General features: G+C 32.4%; 1 protein-coding gene across 1 annotated transcript in view; it reads left to right on the top strand.

Moving 5' to 3' along the window:
- Window positions 1-2036: 2036 nt before the first annotated feature.
- Window positions 2037-17420, top strand: part of LOC139504907 (stAR-related lipid transfer protein 3-like) — a gene marked incomplete at its 3' end in the record, with an annotated part of 41212 nt that continues 25828 nt past the window's right edge. The window contains exon 1 of the mRNA XM_071294788.1: window positions 2037-2162. Coding sequence (XP_071150889.1) covers window positions 2063-2162 — 100 coding nt within the window. The remainder of the gene's footprint in view (window positions 2163-17420) is intronic.

Raw genomic sequence — 17420 nt, 5'->3', positions numbered from 1 at the left:
CATGGCCACTGAAATTTATGTTTTGTTTAATGCAAATTAAACACTCACATGTTTCACCTCAAGAATTATTTTTGTCAAATTTGAATTCCATTCTGAAGTGTACAGAAATCTTGAAGACATCTGATATTTATATTTGACACCAAAATCAGACTTTTGAATATACCGGTAATGCTAGGAGTAAGTGCAATTTCAGACGTTTTCCCTTATCAGTCAACCCTTGACTTCGGAATTTTTCGAAGAATGTTTCTGACCACTATAATGTAAATCCTTTTTGCCTCACCTACAATAAATTTTGCAATGTGTGAGACTAGGGATTACTATCAGGGGTAATATAGTTGTAAAAGCATAGTCATCTCAATTTTTTTTATAAACAACTTAGGAAGGCAAAATATGTTGTTTTTGTCAACACAACAAAATCTGAATGAAAGCAAGGAAAAATGAGTACAGATTTGTCAAATATATATTAACCTCAGATTGAAAGGGTTGTATCATTATGTGGAGTCACTGACTTAAAGGTAGGAGAGGGACGTTAAGATCTGTACATGTAGCAAGCAACACATACAATATAGCAAGCAACCCATTAAAAACATAGCAATCAACACATATGACACAGCAATCAACCCATAGGACATAGCAAGCAACCCACTAATACCAGAATTGGGACATTCACATACAGAATGTGTCCTGGTTTTACACATAAGAAGTCGCTCATCTTTTTAACCTAAACCTGGGACAGTGGTTCCAAAGAAAAAACTTTATAAAAAAATGTAAATATGCTAAACAGCTACAAAAGACACCCCCTCAATAATAGACCAATTTGGAACAGGCACATATAGAATGTGGCAGACTTAAACATGTTTTTGATGCATATAAAAATATGTGGTATTTTACATTATAATTCATAATTCATTTGACAAGAAAATTCTTCATTTTAGCCTGTTAATTTTTTTGATTTGAGTGTCACTGATGAGTCTTTTGAAGACAAAACGTGCATCTTGAGTGCAAAGTTTGAATGCAGGTATCTGTGATGAGTTAATGACAAGGTCGATAAATCTTAAGAGAAACTTATTTGTCATTACCAGTATTTTAGATAAAACATAAATTTGTTTCTATATTCCATATCACCTTGATTTAACTGTCTATTAAGTTTTTGTCTAACCACTTCAAAGTCGAAATAGCAAGATAAGACTTAAGTGTACTGTTCTGTGGTCTTGTCAGCAGCTTAAGCAAAGTATTAAATTGTGGTTAGTTCAATTTAAGGGCATTTAACCACTAGTGGTAGATGAATGATATTATGGTATGCAGTTGTACTAGCATTTGCTAATTTCTATTCCATGGAAAATATTTGGCCCTTCCCCCTCAACCAAGGTCTGTTGACTTGATACTTACCTTAGTTTATGTGTTCAAGTTGTCTGTTATTGGGAACCAAGATAGGTAGGTCAATGATATTTGGTATGCAGTTGTAGATTTAGCATTATCATTAGCACATTCATTTCCATGGAGATTTCCATTCATTGTCTATTTACTTTGAAACTTATGCATATTTTACATGTAACTTTAAGATATGATCAATTTATGATGAACCACTAATGGCAGGGTCAACAATATTTGGTTTGCAGTTGTATTAGCATTTGTTGATCTCATTTCCATTAAAAATTATACATTGTTATATGGTCATATTTGATTGATCTTGAAATGTTTGCAAAGGTTACATGATAAAGCTTGTGTTTATGTTAGTTTAAAGGGAACCCCTAATGATAGTCAATGCTATGTGGTATGCAGTTTATAGAGCATGAGCATTTCACATTTCCATAGAGGTTATTAAGCCTTACATCTGTAGTCTTGGTCCATTAACTTTGTCAACTTTGCATAGTTTACATGTTAAAACATTGCTCTGAATTTCACCATTTGCATTATACTATTGAATAAACGCAAAGGCAAGACAAATTTCTGTGTCAACAGATTTATTTTTGTATATAACTGTTCAGACTTATTTTAATGTAATGTTTCTTTTGACTTATATAAAGAATTTAATGCAACCAAATGTAATGTTTCAGTAACTATGGGTCAACATGATGAACGATCCCCCTTGCTTGGAGATGTAGAAGGTCAGAGACATGGTCGTGAATATGCTGAATACTACAGTCCAGAAAACAGTGATGGTGAGAAGTAGTCTTATATAATGTACCCTGAATAAAATATCTAAGTAGTTCAACAATGTATACTTATTTCTAGGGATTTCAACCAGTATTGAAATTATATTGCTTGTTTGCAACAAGTACAGATCACCAAAATCAATCTTGATTAATCTGTTTCCTGTTAGAACATTCTCAATGATATTTTGTTTTGTTTACTTACTGGTTCCAAGATTTGATCCCTATATTTCATCTGATAGAGATGTAACTTAGGAATGTTACCAGTATAAATTCACATGAATAGCAGTCAAAATTGAATTTTAAGGATGACCCAAATTAGAGGGAATGGTGGTACATAATTTTAGTATAAGTTTAAATCCTTATAAGTTCAGGGCATATAAATGTTGAAAATATGCCACACAGCCCTATGTTTTGACCTTTTGAATAATAAAGTAGTGTATATCAACTTTGCTTTCTAGGATAAAATTTTAACGAATCTTCATAGTAACAGTGGTAGAGTGTCAGCCATGAAGGGAGTTCCTATGGGAAATTGCATTGTTTATATTTAAACAAGTGCAACCTATATATAGTCTCATAATAATAAAATTGAGAATGGAAAAAGGGAATATGTCAAAGAGAAAACACCCAGACCAAAGATCAGACAGACAACAGCTGAATTCTACCAATGGGCCTTGAATGCAGCAAGAAAGTCTCACACTCAGAGCTGGTCCTCAGCTGACCCCTAAATAAAATTGTGTACTAGTTCAGTGAAAATGGACATCACACTCAACTCCAAAAAAAAATAAATGAACTAAACATACAAGACTAACAAAGGCCAGAGGCTCCTGACTTAGGGCAGGCGAAAAAATGTGGCGTGGTTAAAGGATGATTAATAAGTACTACTTAGTATATTAAGTGAAGTGTTACTTCACATGGTGACATATTTGGGCAGTAACTGAATTTTTTTTTTGCAATATTTCTTTTTTGCTCAGAGTTAGAGAATTTAAATTGTCCCCTTCCTGAAATCATTGACTGTTTTGGTTTGCTTGCCCATGCAAGCAAAACCTTACATGATCAATTTCATCTACTAGTTTGTTATAAGCATCTTAAAGGTTTTGTTTGCAGCATGCATGCTACAAGCTAGTGACAAGCATTCTTCAAGTATGCTGGTTTAGGACTTAATAAATTTAAAGTTGAACCATGTTTGACTTTGCAATAATTTTTTTTCAAAAGATGTTTGTCTGATTGATTGTTTAATACTTAATTTGCATATATAGTGATTGAGTTATTAATTACAGTAGATTATTCCAAGCACTATAATTACAAGCCCTTAATAATAAAATATAAGGTTTAATGTTGAATATGCAATTGCTCACTAAGCCTAGAATTCATGCTAGTGAATTTTAATTTAGGTAGTTGTTATTCCTGAGCTAGTTCTTGAGACTAAGTCCGGAAGTTGGTTTCTATTCTCTCACTTTAGTTTGCCTCAACAAAATGTTATGAAACTTATACTTAATGCTAATTATCATAAAACAAAGATCAGGCTTCATCTGTGCCCCATGGCCACATTCTCCATTTATTTTTAAAAAGTTATGTGTCCCTTGGAAATATTAAATTTATGGAAAATGCCCTCTAAAGCGCTCTCACAGATACAATGTTTGCCAGATTTCTATAAAACCTATACTATAGATTAATATCAGCAATATCTCTGAAAGTTTTATATTTATATTTTTTTTAAAGAGTTATGTCTCTTGGAAATATGACATTTATGGAATATGACCTCATTAGCACTCTCACAAGTACAATTGTTGCCAGATTTTTATAAACTTATATTATAGTCTAATATATATATATCATCAATATCTCAGACAAGTTCTAAAATGGTGGAAGATAAACTTAAAAAAAAAAGAGTTATGTCTCTTGGAAATATTAAATTTATAGAAAATGGCCTCGTTAACGCTCTCACAAATACAATTCTTACCAGATTTTTATCCCCCATGTAACTCGTTGCGGAGGACATAGAAATATTGGGTGTCTGTCTGTGTGTACTTCTGGCCTTCTGGCCTTGCTAGTGCTCTCAAGGGTACAATTCTTGCCAGATTTTTATGAAACTTATACTATAGGTTAATATCAGCAGTATCTTGGACAAGATTTTAAATTTTGGATGATTGACTGTTCTTAAAAGAGTTATGTCTCTTGGAAATATCAAATTCATAGAAAATGGCCTTGTTAGTGCTTCACATAGTAAATTTTAAAGAAGTGAAACTCAGGGGATATAAAACTTAAAGGGGCACTAGCTATGAGATGTATGAAATATAAAATATCTTGTTTTTGTTCAATCATTAATTTGCTGTAGCAGCCAGTATGAGTATGGTTCAATTTGATCATGAAATAAGCTCAGAAACATTGATGATGACATTCACTTGCAAGTAAATAATTCGACCTCATTGAATCTGTAATCATGTGAACTTCAATTAAACCCCTTAGCTAGAGGTGGCTAAGGCATGAATCATGTGTGTTCAATTATTTAAAGGAAAAGAATTTTAACATTGAAATTGAAAATATGAAACAAAACAAACTAAACTAAAAATCACTAAAAACAAATCATGTTCCTAAAAGCTCAACATGAAAAATGGAAAAAAAGCACATACATTTTTATACCTTGATGTTTTATTGGCTTTCTAGGGGGCATAGTTTCGTTTTGTGCCCTTTGAACTTAAGGATGCTTAACTATGGCATGCTCATAAATCCTTTCTGTGATTGGACAAAATGCTGTCATGGTGGGTGATTTGGTTGTGTTTGAAAAAACGTCTCGTTAATTATATCGTGATGAAAAGCAAGTGAAAAACTATAAATATTTGAACTAGATCTTACAAAGATTTATATTTTAATTAAAATAATTGTTTCTCCAATAGCTCTTTGCATCCGTGACAGCTGTTTATTCGGGGCGATTATATAATTTTTAATGTAAACTTTGTTGTACGAACGTACATGACTTTTAGAACACACCTACGCATGTGAGATTTCCGTGGGGTTTTGGTGAATGTAAACAGAACTGTACGAGGACTGAGAATACTGAACACAAACAGAGAAAACGTTATTTAAATGGTATCTTTGTGCTTCTGAAGGTTATCGAACTGATAGTTTTAAACATATACTCAAATTTAAATACGTCGGATATCTTTTATAAAGATAGTTCTTGTTTTACAATAATTATACAAAAATATCAAACTTATTCTGGCCTGTGGTATATTCAAGCAGGCTAATGGAAATAAAAATACTGTAGATTGATTTATTTTCATGTATATTAATTTAAATGGATTGAGGAAAACGTAACATTTTTGGCTGAGATTTGTTATCATATGCATGGTTTTTCCCAAGTCTGCATACAAAGTTAAAAACTATTGTAATATGTTGTATATTTAAAGAGGGGGGCTCTTTAAATTTGTTGTTCATCTGTATAATCTACAGTATAACCTGTGTCCTATAGGTGAATATGAATGAAGCTATCCTACTTTTATGTTCCTTATGTAAGTTTGTGACTTCCAATTTTTTTTATTTGTGTTAAAAAAAAAAAAAAAGTTGAAGATGACAGTTTAATTTTAGGTACTTATTATAAGCCATTTAGCCTGTCCTAATTTTTTATACGACCGCAAAAATTGAAAATTTTTTGGTCATATATTGGTATCACGTTGGCGTCGTCTTCGTCCCAATACTTTTAGTTTTTGCACTCTAACTTTAGTAAAAGTGAATAGAAATCTATGAAAGGAGTAGGTCCGGTAAGGGCCGATTTTGGCCCCAAATTTCAGTTTCATCTAACATGATATTTAGGACACTTTTTAAACACTTAAGTGTCTATTTCAATTGATTCCATTAGTTTATGTAAAAGATTTTAACTGATTCAGTCATTAAAAACGCTCCGATTGAAGCTTTTAAAAATATGAAAAATCTAACAAATATGCCAAAAAACGCCACTTTTCAGATGGTTTTCGTCAAAAATGAAAGTGGCCGCATCCGTGTTCATCTTCAACCTTTATATATGTTATGTATTATCATCAAATACAACTTACATTTCAATATTATGAATGAACACTAATGCGGCCACTTTCATTTAAGACGGAAACCAAAATGCTATAATTGTGAAGATTTCAGTAATTTAGCATGACTTTATGATGCTAGTACACGATATATGTACATTGTATTGTCAAAAACAGCACATATTTATGTAGCAGAAGCATTATACTTTCCAAAAAATAGCTAAAAGATTACATTTTCACAATTTTGCAAAACTGCTTAATTTTGGGGCCAAAAAAGGGGTCTAACTGAACCTACTCCTTTTAACACAAGGTTTATGACCACAAAAGGAAGGTTGGGATTGATTTTGGGAGTTTTGGTCCCAATATTTTAGGAATTAGGGGCCAAAAAGGGCCCAAATAAGCATTTTCTTGGTTTTCCCACTATAACTTAAGTTAAAGTAAATTGAAATCTATGAAATTTTGACACAAGGTTTATGACCACAAAAGGAAGGTTGGGATTGATTTTGGGAGTTTTGGTTCCAATAGTTTAGGAATTAGAGGCCAAAAAAGGGCTCAAATAAGCATTATTCTTGGTTTTCGCACAATAACTTTAGTATAAGTAAATAGAAATCAATGAAATTTAAACACAAGGTTTATGACCACAAAAGGAAGGTTTGGATTGATTTTGGGAGTTGAGGTCCAACAGAATTGGGGGCCAAAAAGGGGCCCAAATAAGCATTATTCTTGGTTTTCGCACCATAACTTTAGTATAAGTGAATAGAAATCTATGATATTTAAACACAAGGTTTATGACCATAAAAGGAAGGTTGTGTTTGATTTAGGGAGTTTTGGTCCCAACAGTTTAGGAATAAGGGGCCCAAAGGGTCCAAAATCAAACTTAGTTTGATTTTAACAAAAATTGAATCCTTGGGGTTCTTTGATATGCTGAATCTAAAAATGTACTTAGATTTTTAGCTCACCTGACCTGAAAGGTCAAGTGAGCTTTTCTCATCACTTGGCGTCCGTCGTCCGTCGTCCTGCGTCCGTCGTCTGTCGTCCGTCGTCCGTCGTCCGTAAACTTTTACAAAAATCTTCTCCTCTGAAACTATTGGGCCAAATTCTACCAAACTTGGCCACAATCATCCTTGGGGTATCTAGTTTAAAAAATGTGTGGCGTGACCCGTCAAACCAACCAAGATGGCCGCCATGGCTAAAAATAGAACATAGGGGTAAAATGCAGTTTTTGGCTAATAACTCAAAAACCAAAGCATTTAGAGCAAATCTGACAAGGGTAAAATAGTTGATCAGGTCAAGATCTATCTGTCTTGAAATTTTCAGACGAATAGGACAACCTGTTGTTGGGTTGCTGCCTGTGAAATGGTTATTTTAAGGAAATTTTGCAGTTTTTGGTTATTATCTTGAATACTATTATAGATAGAGATAAACTGTAAACAGCAATAATGTTCAGCAAAGTAAGACCTACAAATAAGTCAACATGACCAAAATTGTCAGTTGACCCCTTAAGGAGTTATTGCCCTTTATAGTCAATTTTTAACAACTTTTCGTCATTTTTTGTAACTTTTATAAAAATCTTCTTCTCCAAAACTACTTTGCCAAATTTAACCAAACTTGGCCACAATTATCATTGTGGTTTATAGTTTAAAAAATGTGTCCGATGACCCAGCCTGCCAAACAAAATGGCCGACATGGCTAAAATTAGAACATAGTGGTAAAATGCAGTTTTTGCTTTATATCTTTGAAACTAAGACATTTAGGGCAAATCTTTCAAGATTTAAATGTCCATCAGAATAAGATATATCCCCTCACAAATTTTGAGTTGAATCGGACAACCTGTTGTTGGGTTGCTGCCCTAAAATTGGTGATTTTAAGGAAATTTTGCAGTTTTTGGTTATTATCTTGAATACTATTATAGATAGAGATAAACTGTAAACAGCAATAATGTTCAGCAAAGTAAGATCTACAAATAAGTCAGCATGATCAAAATTGTTAGAGGACCCCTTAAGGAGTTATTGCCCTTTATAGTCAATATTGAACAACTTTTCGTCATTTTTGTAACTTGTATAAAAATCTTTTCTAAAACGACTTGGCCAAATTTAACCAAACTTGGCCACAATCATAATACTAGGGTATCTATTTTTAAAAAAAGTGTCTAATGACCCCGCCTACCAACGAAGATGGCCGACATCAGTAAACACATTAACAGGTGAGCGACACAGGCTCTTGAGAGCCTCTAGTTTATTATTGGCCCAGTTTTCAAGTTGGTCCAAATTGGGGTCCAAAATTAAACTTTGTTTGATTTCATCAAAAATTGAATAATTGGGGTTCTTTGATATGCCAAATCTAACTGTGTATGTAGATTCTTAATTTTTGGTCCCGTATTCAAATTGGTCTACAGTAAAGTCAAAGGGTCCTAAATTAAACTAAGTTTGATTTTAACAAAAATTGAATTCTTGGGCTTTTTTGATATGCTGAATCTAAACATGTACTTAACTTTTTGATTATGGGCCCAGTTTTCAAGTTGGTTCAAATCAGGATCCAAAATTATTATATTAAGTATTCAGCAATAGCAAGAAATCTTCAATTGCACAGTATTGTGCAATAGCAAGAAATTTTCAATTGCACAGTATTGTGCAATAGCAAATATTTTCAATTGCAAAGTATTGCGCAATAGCAAGAAATATCTAATTGCACAATATTGTGCAATAGCAAGAAATTTTCAATTGGAGTTATCTTTCTTTGTCCAGAATAGTAGTTGAATCAACTTTAAATCATTGTTTTATACAATATACAATGTATATTCACTTTTACTATCAACTGATAAATTAAAACAATCTTTACCATTCAGTGATAACAAGCACTTTATTTTACATTTTAATATTTTATGATGTATTTAAATGAGTAGTTATTGTTGCAAACTCCATTAGAAATTTGAATTGATATCAGTTTTGGAAAAAGGGAAAGGGGGATGTGTAAAAAAAAATGGGGGGGGGGTTAAATTTTTCTCATTTCAGATTTCATAAATAAAAAGAAAATTTCTTCAAACATTTTTTTGAGAGGATTAATATTCAACAGCATAGTGAATTGCTTAAAGGCAAAAAAAATATTTTAAGTTCATTAGACCACATTCATTCTGTGTCAGAAACCTATACTGTGTCAACTATTTAATCACAATCCAAATTTAGAGCTGTATCCAGCTTGAATGTTATGTCCATACTCGCCACAACTGTTCAGGGTTCAACCTCTGCGGTCGTACTAAAGCTGCGCCCTGCGGAGCATCTGGTTCTATTCTATTATACATCAATCATTTATTGATTTCAAATCAAATATTATATGATTACTACCACAATTTCACAATATACATTAGACATAAACATATCTGTGAACACTAATATACAGTAATATAGTGTATTCACTTAAGAACCGAATGCTTCTTTTTTAGCTCACCTGGCCCGAAGGGCCAAGTGAGCTTTTCTCATCACTTGGCGTCCGTCGTCCGTCGTCGTCCGTCGTCGTCCGTCGTCGTTAACTTTTACAAAAATCTTCTCCTCTGAAACTACTGGGCCAAATCAAACCAAACTTGGCCACAATCATCATTGGGGTATCTAGTTTAAAAAATGTGTGGCGTGACCCGGTCAACCAACCAAGATGGCCGCCACGGCTAAAAATAGAACATAGGGGTAAAATGCAGTTTTTGGCTTATAACTCAAAAACCAAAGCATTTAGAGCAAATCTGACATGGGGTAAAAATGTTTATCAGGTCAAGATCTATCTGCCCTGAAATTTTCAGATGAATCGGTCAATCGGTTGTTGGGTTGCTGCCCCTGAATTGGTAATTTTGAAGAAATTTTGCTGTTTTTGGTTATTATCTTGAATATTATTATAGTTAGAGATAAACTGTAAACAGCAATAATGTTCAGCAAAGTAAGATCTACAAATAAGTCAACATGACCAAAATGGTCAGTTGACCCGTTTAGGAGTTATTGCCCTTTATAGGCAATTTTTAACCATTTTTCGTTAATTAAAGTAATCTTTTACAAAAATCTTCTCCTCTGAAACTACTTGGCCAAATTAATCCAAACTTGGCCACAATCATCTTTGGGGTATCTAGTTTAAAAAATGTGTGGCGTGACCTGGTCAACCAACCAAGATGGCCGCCATGGCTAAAAATAGAACATAGGGGTAAAATGCAGTTTTTGGCTTATAACTCAAAAACCAAAGCATTTTGAGGAAATCTGACATGGGGATAAAAATGTTTATCAGGTCAAGATCTATCTGCCCTAAAATTTTCAGATGAATCGGTCAATCGGTTGTTGGGTTGCTGCCCCTGAATTGGTAATTTTGAGGAAATTTTGCTGTTTTTGGTTATTATCTTGAATATTATTATAGATAGAGATAAACTGTAAACAGCAATAATGTTCAGCAAAGTAAGATCTACAAATAAGTCAACATGACCAAAATGGTCAGTTGACCCGTTTAGGAGTTATTGCCCTTTATAGTCAATTTTTAACCATTTTTCGTTAATTAAAGTAATCTTTTACAAAAATCTTCTCCTCTGAAACTACTTGGCCAAATTAATCCAAACTTGGCCACAATCATCTTTGGGGTATCTAGTTTAAAAAATGTGTGGCGTGACCTGGTCAACCAACCAAGATGGCCGCCACCGCTAAAAATAGACCATAGGGGTAAAATGCAGTTTTTGGCTTATAACTCAAAAACCAAAGCATTTTGAGGAAATCTGACAGGGGATAAAAATGTTTATCAGGTCAAGAACTATCTGCCCTGAAATTTTCAGATGAATCGGTCAATCGGTTGTTGGGTTGCTGCCCCTGAATTGGTAATTTTGAAGAAATTTTGCTGTTTTTGGTTATTATCTTGAATATTATTATAGTTAGAGATAAACTGTAAACAGCAATAATGTTCAGCAAAGTAAGATCTACAAATAAGTCAACATGACCTAAATGGTCAATTGACCCCTTAAGGAGTTATTGCCCTTTATAGTCAATTTTTAACAATTTTCATTAATTTGGTAAATTTATGTAAATTTTTACCAAATATAGTTCTCTGTTACTAATGGGCAAAGTTCATGATAGATATAATTGTAAGAAGCAAAATCGTTCAGTAAAGTAAGAACTTCAAACACATCACCATCACCAAAATACAATTTTGTCATGAATCCATTTGTGTCCTTTGTTTGATATGCACATAGACCAAGGTGAGCGACACAGGCTCTTTAGAGCCTCTAGTTGTATTCATTTTGGTGTAAAAGTGTTGACTGAAGTACATTTTGCAGAAGCACTTCATTCTAAAAATGTATGCGTGGTCAATGCTTTTACAACCCTACATAATTACTAAAAGAAGCATTCAATACTTATAACAACATTTTTTCGCTATGATCATGTAAACACGATTACTATCAAGTTTTCTTTTATTTACCCGTGCACTTTATTTTGGAAATGTGTGTCATCATGTATGTTACAATTCTTTCTGAAATGAAGAATGACGCAAGACTGCTGTTAGCAAATCAAAATAACGTATCGTAATGAAACATACATCTAATGTTATTATAACTAAATAAAAAAAATGATAGTATATATGTTGTTCGAGGGCAATTTTTGATACCATGTTCAGAGATTTTAACATTTTTATGTATCCTTGTAATGTTATCAATTTATTGAAACTCTCTCTGATACCTGAGTAAAGAATATGCACAGAAAATCATTAACCAAATAAAATGAAAATGTGTTCTTCATTTTGGTCTCTTGTGGAGAGTTGTCTCATTGGCAGTCATACCACATCTTCTTTTTTTATATCTTCAGTTGTGTACTGACATATTTTGAATTACCACCTCTTATTTTGACATAATGTGTCATTGGCACAAGTACAGTAAATGTACATGCATTTTCATCACTTAGGGTTAATTTTTTTGTCAAGCTATATCAAGGAATGATTGCTTTTTCAAAAAGAAATTAAAAGGTCCCACTAAAAACGCTCCACAGAGATTAATAGCTTTGCATTTATTTGATGAAAGAGGTGAGCTGGCAAACAATTAAATAATTAGACAAAAAGTACTTAATTATGACATCTTGCTTTCCTCTGAAGTCATGAAAAAAAAGCTACCTTACTTGGTGAAGTCACATAGAACAAACACGTCCTTTTTGCAGATCGCTGAAAAATAAAGATAAAATTTGTGCATAAATCATCTCGAAATCATAGAAGAAACAGATTCCACCAGAAAATCTATTGTACTATGATATTTCTTCACTACAGACAGTTTAAAAATCTAAACATTGAAAACTCTCTTCAAGTCTCATGCAGTGGTAGAAACTATACACTGCATATCCTAAAATTATTTCCCTGTGTTAGAATTGATTCCCTATGGAAAATATTTCTTTGTTTTCATTCTATCAATAATTTGTTTTTGTGCCTCAAACAAAAATGTCCAAGTCTGCTTTAATTTGCCTCAATGAGTTGATTATGAATATGATCTTTTATTGTTGATATATATGCATGGAAGTAATATTTAATTATTACTTCCATGGTATATGCATATAAATTAATGCAGGTTCTTTAAAATGCAGTCTCAAGAGTAATTAAGGGTCATGCGTCACTTCATTGTCAATGAAATATTATTCAGAATAAATATTGCTTTGAGAGTAGAAAGAAATGCACAAATTTCTGTTTTAAGTAAGAATTTTTAATCAGATTTTTTACAGGCTCTATTTCTGACGTCTGCTCAGCAGACAGCAACAGATTAATTGGAAACTTCAATATAACACCTGATTCTGTGTGTCACACAGAGGCATCATGATCTTACAGATGTGTCAACAATTAGCTCAATTGAAGGGGACCAACAAGGGAATGTTTAATCTCATTGAAATGAGTAATTATTTATGGAAACCCAATTTCTATTAAGTTAAATCTGTTAAGATTGTGTTTTAAATTTTGAATTTTTTTTGAATTCATTTTGAAAATAAGTTGATTTACCTTAAACAAATTGATTCTGGATGAAGCTGTGAGGCCTTAACATTATTCTTTTAGGTCCTCCTAATCCAGGATTGGTTTATTAATTCAGAAAACCTACCCACTTTTACTGAATCTTGAAAATTAATAAGCTTCTGTTAGTCATCATTAGTTGTTTAGTCTTAGTGGTTCATTCAAAATAAATAGTAGAATGTGATGGTCAGTTGAAATTTGAAAGTAAACTTTTACGAATTTTCTTATTTTTCAACTTTTACAGTATTATTAGGAAATTGGATATATTGTGTACATTCATCCAATTGCAAACTATGTTGTCAGCTTTGGTGATGATTGCAAGGGTTAAAAGGGCGTTTCTCCTTTTGGTTAAACGTGGGAATGCAGATAAGGGTAAGAATTCCACTGTTTCTTTTATTTGAAAGTAGATGTTATTGACAAAAGTATTGAGAAAAACAATAGTATTTTTGCAGCATGTATGTGGTAGTATATAAATTGAATAATATGTACATGACACCCTATAATACTGTTTTAGCCTCCATAATGAAACATCTTTTCTGGACATTTAATTGCCATAGAACCTTTTTATACGACCGCCAAAATTTTAATTTTTCGTTGTATATTGCTTTCACGTTGGCATCGTCGTCGTCGTCGTCCTAATACTTTTAGTTTTCGCACTCTAACTTTATAGTAAAAGTGAATAGAAATCTATGAAATTTTAACACAAGGTTTATGACCACAAAAGGAAGGTTGGGATTGATTTTGGGAGTTTTGGTCCCAACATTTTAGGAATTAGGAGCCAAAACGGGCCCAAATAAGCATTTTCTTGGTTTTCGCACTATAACTTTAGTTTAAGTAAATTGAAATCTATGAAATTTTGACACAAGGTTTATGACCACAAAAGGAAGGTAAATGGGATTGATTTTGGGAGTTTTGGTTCCAACAGTTTAGGAATTAGAAGCCAAAAAAGGGCCCAAATAAGCATTATTCTTGGTTTTCGTACAATAACTTTAGTATAAGTAAATAGAAATCAATGAAATTTTGACACAAGGTTTATGAACACAAAAGGAAGGTTGGGATTGATTTTGGGAGTTTTGGTCCCAACAGAATTAGGGGCCAAAAAGGGGCCAAAATAAGCATTATTCTTGGTTTTCGCACCATAACTTTAGTATAAGTAAATAGAAATCTATGAAATTTAAACACAAGGTTTATGACCATAAAAGGAAGGTTGGGTTTGATTTTGGGAGTTTTGGTCCTAACAGTTTAAGAATAAGGGGCCCAAAGGGTCCAAAATTGAACTTTGTGTGATTTCATCAAAAATTGAATAATTGGGGTTCTTTGATATGCCGAATCTAATTCTTAATTTTTGGTCCCGTTTTCAAATTGGTCTACATTAAGGTCCAAAGGGTCCAAAATTAAACTTAGTTTGATTTTAACAAAAATTGAATCCTTGGGGTTTATATTTGATATGCTTTATCTAAATATGTACTTTGATTTTTGATTATGAAATTTGCCAGACATGACTATGATGTCATTTTCTATTTTTATTTGCCAATAACTTTATGTAAATAACTTCATTGGAAATTTGCCAATATAAAATGTTGCTGATGAAGCTTTTTTTCCTTATCTTATCTAAAATGTTTTTAGATAATGTATGTTGGACATTTGCCAGACATGACTATGATGTCATTTTCTATTTTTATTTGCCAATAACTTTATGTAAATAACTTCATTGGAAATTTGCCAATATAAAATGTTGCTGATGAAGTTTTTTTTTATTATTTTATACAATAAACAATGTATATTCACTTTTACTACCAACCAATCTTTACCATTCAGTGATAACAAGCACTTTATTTTACATTTTAATATTTTATGATGTATTTAAAAGAGTAGTTATTGTTGCAAACTCCATTAGAAATTTGAATTGATATCAGTTTTGGAAAAAGGGAAACGGGGATGTGAAAAAAAAGGGGGAGGGGGGTTTAAATTTTTTCGCATTTCAGATTTCATAAATAAAAAGAAAATTTCTTCAAACATTTTTTTGAGAGGATTAATATTCAACAGCATAGTGAATTGCTCAAAGGCAAAAAAAAACTTTTAAGTTCATTAGACCACATTCATTCTGTGTCAGAAACCTATGCTGTGTCAACTATATAATTTTAGATTTAAAAAGTTTGAAGAAGAAATCTTTAATTGAATTGTAAAATCTTGACATTTGTTTTGTGTAAAAAAAAACCATGTAATGTCAAAAATTTGATCACAATCCAAATTCAGAGCTGTATCACGCTTGAATGTTTTGTCCATACTTGCCCCAACTGTTCAGGGTTAGACCTCTGCGGTCGTATAAAGCTGCGGCCTGCGGAGCACCTGGTTTACAGTTGAATTGATGATGTTTCTATACGCTCGTTTAAAGGACTTATTATGATCTACCATTGTCTAACTGTCCGTCTGTCAAACTGTCCATCCATCTGTCTGTCTGTTGGTTGTACCGTCCGTCCATCCGTCGGTCTGGCTTCAGGTTAAAGTTTTTGGTCAAGGTAGTTTTTGATGAAGTTTAAGTCCAATCAACTTGAAACTTAGTATGCATGTTCCCTATAATATGATCTTTCTAATTTTAATGCCAAATTTGACTTTCTTCCCCATTTTCACAGTCCTGTGAACATGAAAATGATAATGTGGATGGGGCATCCGTGTACTATGGACACATTCTTGTTCAGCTATATTTTTCATATATGTGCTGTTGTTTTAAGTGTCTACTCTAATGTCTGGTTTCATCACCTCAAGACAGAATAATTGCTCTGAGATATTATTAACAAAATATGGCATATATATCATAGCATGGAATGGATGTGCAGTATGAAAAATATTGATTTTGTGCATTTGTTGTAAAACATTTGATAAAAATGAAATCAATTTGAATATGTTGAATGGAACATTTATTTTTATCTGTTTGAATGGTACGTTTTACTATGGGATTGGATACAGGTAGTTTATCATGCCTTAACTGAAAGAAGTATTTAGAAGTGGTAAACCAGCACATTTAGGGGAACGAACATAAAATGATCCACATTTCTTTAAGTTATGGTGACAAACAGGTATTCCATATAGCAAATATATTCACATATAACTCAGTTTTGCCTTGATGGTATCAAAAAAGTTCTTTATATCTTCATGTAAAACTTTTACATGAAGATATAAAAACGGCTTTTAAAAGCCGTTTACATGAAGGGACCCCATTTGAAACAAGCTTTAGAGCTTTCATGGGTATAAAATATCAGCAAATTTTGTCCATGCACTGAAGGATACTACACTCATAAAATACCAATATATTTTACCATACTGTGAAAGTACTTTAATTCGTGGGTATCAATTTTCGTGGTTTGAGCAATATTTACATGTTCGTGGGTTTTTAAATTCGTGGATTTTAGTTTTCTAAAAAAAAAAAAAATTGAAAAATTGAAGCCTTTAGAAACGAGGGTTACAAATAGTCTAGATTGAAGGAAATTGCAAAGTAAACATTGACCCGTGTAAATCGTAGTGATAACACTAATTAACCCATGATAAAGTGATCAACAGATTAAAGACCATCAAAGGTGTTAATTAGGCCATTAACATGTCACCTAAAGAAAACAGTAACATAAACAAATGCTATGAATTGCCAAATAATTCTTAGCAAAATCAAGACCAGCATAATTTTTTTTATTTCTTATATGTACGAGAACTATGAGGATATAAATGAACACTTTATCATACTTACTAGCATATCAATACCGGAAATCTGACTTTCATTGATCAAAAACAAAAGTTGTACATTTTAGGTTATTAAAGATTAAATGGGTATAATCCTGCATGCGGTTGTAGTTCTGTGACTGCTATTAAAGTATTCTCAGAGTTGGTGCTATTCAATATCTTCTCTTAGACTAGATCATACATGTCATATCAGTAGTCAAACCTACCGATTGGGATCTTTCCAGGTCTTGATTTAGACAATGGTTATTTTATTTCGTTGGACACTTAAATTCGTGGATAAAGTCATCCACGAAAACCACGAAATTTGGTACCCCACGAATAAAAGTACTTTCACAGTATATGTGTTAGTATTGTATTTATGTATTGTATATATTGTGTATTGTAATTATTAATATGCTTTGATATTTTATTGAATAAAATATTAGTATTATTATATTATTATAATATATATTTTCTCGGCTTAAGTCAATTTTTTAGCACTGTAATGGAATGAAAGGGAATAGCACATTTTTTTCATTTAGTA

This window comes from Mytilus edulis, unplaced genomic scaffold, assembly GCF_963676685.1.
Source record: "Mytilus edulis unplaced genomic scaffold, xbMytEdul2.2 SCAFFOLD_347, whole genome shotgun sequence".
Lineage (NCBI taxonomy): Eukaryota > Metazoa > Mollusca > Bivalvia > Mytilida > Mytilidae > Mytilus > Mytilus edulis.
The sequence above is the reverse complement of the archived record's forward strand: the minus strand, read 5'-3'. Positions and strand labels throughout refer to the sequence as shown.